Source organism: Blennius ocellaris (assembly GCF_963422515.1).
Source record: "Blennius ocellaris genome assembly, contig: SCAFFOLD_479, whole genome shotgun sequence".
NCBI classification, from domain to species: Eukaryota; Metazoa; Chordata; class Actinopteri; order Blenniiformes; family Blenniidae; genus Blennius; species Blennius ocellaris.
Genome location: NW_027662028.1, coordinates 1 through 5,659, shown reverse-complemented (window position 1 = coordinate 5,659; position 5,659 = coordinate 1). Strand labels below are relative to the sequence as shown.

General features: G+C 46.9%; 1 protein-coding gene across 1 annotated transcript; it reads right to left on the bottom strand.

The window, feature by feature from the left end:
* Nucleotides 1-1,448: 1,448 nt before the first annotated feature.
* On the bottom strand, nt 1,449-5,659 carry LOC308148407 (BMP and activin membrane-bound inhibitor homolog). The gene is made up of 3 exons (XM_080521867.1): nt 5,540-5,659; nt 3,793-4,068; nt 1,449-2,419 (listed from the first exon to the last, which is right to left on the bottom strand). Exons 1-3 carry the CDS (start codon nt 5,613-5,615, stop codon nt 2,004-2,006), a joined length of 768 nt encoding a protein of 255 aa, XP_080377993.1. The 5' UTR covers nt 5,616-5,659; the 3' UTR covers nt 1,449-2,003.

Below are 5,659 nucleotides of genomic sequence, written 5' to 3'. Positions count from 1 at the left end.
TTTTTGTTGTTTTTACCAGTAAATTCGATGTCATTTGGTTATTTTATATTTAAAAAGTGAAAAAATTTGATTTACTGTGTTCCAATAAGTGAAACGTGCAGGAAGTCGTGTTTAATGATCTCCAATGACGATCAGGCTTTTATTTCGGTTTTTTTTAAACATCTGGAACTACTTTCAGACGCAGAAAATAGTCTCATATCCCTCATAGAGAATGAAGCTTAATTTACACGACATTTCAAGAGAAAATGCAGCGTTTTTAACGTTTTTCATTTTGGAAAAGTTTCGCATTCACACAATTTTTTGGGAAACAATGTCTAACTGCAGGTTTTAAAACCTAAAAAAAAAAAACTCTCCCTGCTCTATGAATCATTTTAAGGAAGTAATTTTCTAAAACTTTTTCAGTGGTTCTGAACATTGTCGCGCAAACAGAACCTCGTTTTCTGTTCTCACTTGAAAAAGTCGCGTAAACGAGACTTTATATATTATATATAGCAGCAGCAACACATTTCACCATTTGAGCCTCAAGAAAATATAAATTTTTCTGTCCTTTCACTTCTTGAACCTTCAACACTTTGTTAGCCAGCCCTGACAGGATACACCGATACTTGTTTAAAAGTTAGCATGCTAACCTTTTGCTACTTGCCGATACCGAGTACCGATACCGAGTACTTAATAAATGCAAGAGTCTGATTCATGCTCCGTATGCAAACGATACACAAAGCCGATAGACGCTACACACCAACAGTCGTCAGAACGCATAGAATATCATGTAGCGTCGATCTGCGTATTGAAGGCTTGTAAATGTCAAGTTTAGGTGTTTTTTGCAAAGCGAGTATCGTGTTGATGACGTATGCGATACACGCTGATCACAACGGAATAAAGATATTTTAAAAAATTATATTTTTAGACACACTTGAGATGAACCGGTATCGGTATCTGTACCAGTATCGATACATCCCTACAACTTTTTTTTTGTGAAGCGAGTATCGTGTTAATGACGTACGTGATACACATTGATCACAACAGAATAAAGATATTTTAAAAACTGCTATTTTTAGACACACTTGAGATCAACCGGTATTGGTACTGGTATCGGTATCTGTACATCCCTAAAACTTTTTTTTTTGCGAAGCGAGTATCGTGTTGATGACGTATGCGATACACATTGATCACAACAGAATAAAGATATTTTTTTAAAAATGCTGTTTTTAGACCCACTTGCGATCAACCGGTATCGGTACTGGTATCGGTACACCCCTAAAACCCCCAAAGAGCAATATTCAAACAAATCTGCAGCTTCTATTCCTCAAGAAAAGCTTCGTTCGTCTCAAACCAGCTGAAATCGGCCCTCAGGAGTTTCAAAGAATGGGTTTGCCAGCGTTTAGCGGCGACAGATTCCCGCCGTCGTCTCGTCGCGGCGGAACAAACGAGCCAAGGCAACGGTTACGTAAATTAAAACAAAAAAGTCACTTTTTAATGGAAGGCTTTTTCTTTCACACTCACAATGGAGCTCATGGTCTGATGACAGAGAGACATGTCGGGACATTCACACCAGAAGAAGACACGCCGCCGCCGCCGCCATTTTTCCATCAGACAAAAATATATATAATATATATTTAGAAATCTTTACAATAAGCTTGAATCATGAAACAGTCAGAACACTGGATCTCGGTCTTTACTCCTCGTTACAGTCTCGTACCCTGGCGTCGGTGTGGAAGTCTTGTTTTTTTTTCAAAGTTCAGTTCGTTTTTAATTGTTTTGTGATTTTTTTTTTTACAAATGTGCAAATGAGACAAGATTTGGAATCCTTCAGCGCTCAGTGTAAAAAAAAAAACGAAAGAAGAAGTCGTCCAGGATCCTCGGGAGCAGAGTTTCAAAACGGCTCCGCGTCAATTTCATTTTCAAGTAAAGTGCTCCTCTCGCAAAAAAAAAACAAACCAGCTGCAGGGTCAGTCTGTGTTTTGGATTTTTTTTCTCGGGAATGTCTTTTTTTTCTTCGCCGGTCATACGAACTCCAGCTTGCCGTGGCCGCTGTACATCCCCCAGTGCACCAGCGACAGGATCTTGTCGCCGCCCGGCTCCGCCTGCCGCATCTTGTCGCAGGTGAGGCAGCAGTTCTCGTGGCCCGTGACGGGCACCATGCACTCCAGGTCCAGCTTGGCCACGTGGCCCTTCTTGGCGTGGTGGCCGTGGAAGCTGTAGTGGAGCCGCTGCAGCATCTGCTGCCGCTGGTCCTGCAGCCGCTTGTTCTCGCTGCGCAGCATCCGCAGCGCCAGCATGATGAGCAGCACCAGGATGAGGCCGCCGGCGATCGGCACCGCGATCACCGCCGCGCGGAACCACACCTCCTTGGCCGACGCCAGCTCCTGCACGCGGGTCACCAGGTTGCGGTTGCCGCCGTCCGCCTGGTACCGGCCGTCTGCGGGACACAGGAGAGGGGGGGGGGGGGTTAACGGAGGCCAAACGTGAGGCTCGTGGACCAAAATGAGGCGCCAATTTGGCCAAAATTGGAAATTAAAAAAAAATTGCATAGAAATCTTTTTTCAAATTTCTAATTTGTAAAAACACCCATAATGCAACAGTTTTTGCGGATATTCCACTGTATTGTGCACCAGAACTTGATTAAAAAATGTTTTTTGTTATAAGCAAAATAAAAAAAAAACTGACGAGAGATCAAAGGCGTCAAACATAAAGGCCAAAAATGGGCCGTAAAGAGGTGCCAATTTGGCCAAAATTGCAAAAAAAATTATAATAATAATTGCATAGAAATCTTCTATTTCTCAAAAAGAAACAACACTGAGAACCGAGAGTTTGTAAAAACACCCATAATGCAACAGTTTATGGGGATATTTTACTGTATTTTGCACCGGATCTTGATTTTAAATCTTTTTTGTTATAAGCAAAAAAAAAAAAACTACAAAAAAAACTGACTAGAGATCAAAGGCGTCAAACAAAGGCCATAAATGGGCCAAATTGTAAAAAGCAAACAAAAAACTAAAAAATGACTAGAGATCAAAGGCATCAAACACAATGGCCAAAAATGGGCCGTAAAGAGGCGCCAATTTGGTCAAAATTGTAAAAAAAATAAACAGAGAGTTTGTAAAAAAAAAAAAAAAAAACACCCATAATGCAACCGTTTTTTGGGGATATTCCACTGTATTTTTCACCGGAACTTGATTTTAAATATCATTTTGTTATAATAAAAAAAAAAAAAACTGACTAGAGATCAAAGGCGTCCAACAAAAGGCCTACGGGCGAAATATGGGTCTTAAAGAGGCGCCAATCTGGCAAAATGACCAAGAAAACTGTAAACTTACAGAGAAAACGTCAATTTAAAGCAAGTTTCTTAAGAGCAGCAACAAAAATAGGACGCTGAGACGTCGGTGATGCCGTCATGAGAAACGAGCATTAGCCTCAGCCTCATGCCATCTGTGTCAGTTTGTAAAAACACCCATAATGCAACACTTCACTGTATTTTGCCCCAGAGGGGGCAGTTACACCTCTCCCTCGCCGCGCTGCAGCCAACATACAGCCTGGTTCTGCGAGGCGCATTCCTCCTCGGTGGGAAAATTACATGGTGCACACGTCATAAAACAGGAAAAAAAAGGAAAAAAGACTGTATTTGATGTCTTTCCAAGTGCCGGGAGGTAAAGCCGCCGCCTTCCCAGGCGGACCTGCAGCCCGTGAAAGACTCAAATTGAGTTTCTGTCGAGCTGGAAAATAACAAAATAAAGGCGCCCTGCGTGTCTGTAAACAAGAGTTTAGAGAGTGGTAAATATCTTTGGTGTTTACCTGCAGAGTCCCTGGTGTGCGCCAGGTCGTGCAGCCCCCTGTAGTTGCACATGTCGTCGTGGCAACACTCCACGGCGGCGGCGGCGAGGGCGTCGGAGGCCCGCGGGCCGCCGCCGCCGCAGGAGTCGGCGGCGCGGGCGTCCAGGCAGCCGTGCGTGAGCGGGGAGTTGGCGCTGAGCGGGTCCAGCACCCGGGTGAAGCAGGCGTCCGCCTCCGACTTGCACATGTAGCCGGTGGCGACGCAGTGCGGCGCGTCGCAGTAGCACCGGATCTCTCCTGGGGGGGGGGGGGGGGGGGAGACACACACAATCCTGAGTCCCAGATCCACACCCTGCTCGGTACAATCCCTACTTTCGGGTTTTATTTTGTATTTTTACTTCTACCTAACCCCCCCACCCTCCCCCACCCTCCCTCCACCCACCCTACCAACGCCCCGTCGGTGTATTCCAAGTTTTCACCAATCACACCTCCGTTTAAGAGCTTCTGGAGAATAAAACAGGAACCATGGAGCTCATAATTAGTGTGCCCCGTTTGCCAAAGTCAATTTCTTTTAACCCAAATGGAAACTTGTAAAGAAGGAGAAGATGGAGGCAACAGAACCACCAACACCCCCACCCCTCCTGCATGGAGTTTGCATGCAAAACCCCCGTCACTTCTGGTCAGGACTGCCTGGGGGTGTGAGGAGGAGGAGGTGGGGGGGGGGGGGCGCTCAGGTCCCATCTAAAGAGCGAAGCGTATCATTACGGGCCCCGCCGCTTCTTCAAAAACACAAATCTGCTCCCGAGGAGGACCTGCCCCGACACAACGAGAGCCAGAACACATATTTATCAGCTCTCTTCACATCATCCAGAGAGGAGGAGGAGGTGGAGGGTGGAGGGTGGGGGCTGTCATTACTACAACCCCCCCCCCCCCCTTCCAGGCTCGGAGCGGGATCCGACTGATCCTCTCGGATTCACACAGCATCGGTCTGTGTCGAGCCGGGCACATTCATCAGATCAGTGTTTTCCCTGTGAACGATTGGAGCGGCGGGGCTGGCCAGGTCATTTGGAGAATATTTCATTAGGGAGGAGAGGCCCCCTTTGTGGGATGAAGAGGAGGAGGAGGAAGGGGGGTGGTTGGGGGGGGGGGGGGGGGCATGGACAGAGAAGAGGAGAGAGAGTTTCTCTATAGTTTTGATTTTACTGTACAAAGTTGAGATTTGGGTTTTTTAATCTGCTTTATGTGACGTAGGCATGGATGGACAGGAGTTTCTGGGGGGGGGGGGGGTAAAAGGTGAAAACATTGGAGACAAGTCCAAGGAGTTGTGGGAGAAACACCAAGGAGGGCTTGCAGACAGGTACCATGGTAATAGAGAAGTATCTGATCTTTGTTTCTGTTCCCTAAACCCCCGTCCATGTTGCTTATCTAGAACCCGAAGTACCCTCTAATCCCTCATCCATACCGCCATACCCTCATCTAGACCCCCTTACCCCTCATCCAGACCCCTTACCCTTCACTAGACCCCCTCACCCCTCACCCAGACCCCTATACCCCTCACCCATACCCCCATACCCCTCACCCATACCCCCATACCCCTCATCCAGACCTCCATACCCCTCATCCAAATCCCCATACCCCTCACCCATACCCCTATACCCCTCATCCAGACCTCCATACCCCTCCTCCAGACCCCCATACCCTTCACCCAGACCCCTTTACCCTCACCCAGACCCCCACACCCAGACCCCCAGACCCCCATACCCCTCACCTTTCGTGAGCAGGACGGCCATGGCGCACAGCTCCAGTTGTAACCAGATGGACATGAAACTGGACTGTCGATCCATTTAACTCGGAATTTACCGCGCAGGATGGGAAAACGCTCCTCGTA

Coding starts and splice junctions, on each gene's coding strand:
- LOC308148407 (XM_080521867.1), bottom strand. CDS start 5,615: ATGGATCGACAGTCCAGTTTCATGTCCATCTGGTTACAACTGGAGCTG. Junction 4,069..5,539: donor GGCCGTCCTGCTCACGAAAG/GTGAGGGGTATG, acceptor CCCCCCCCCCAG/GAGAGATCCGGTGCTACTGC. Junction 2,420..3,792: donor GCACACCAGGGACTCTGCAG/GTAAACACCAAA, acceptor TGTGTCCCGCAG/ACGGCCGGTACCAGGCGGAC.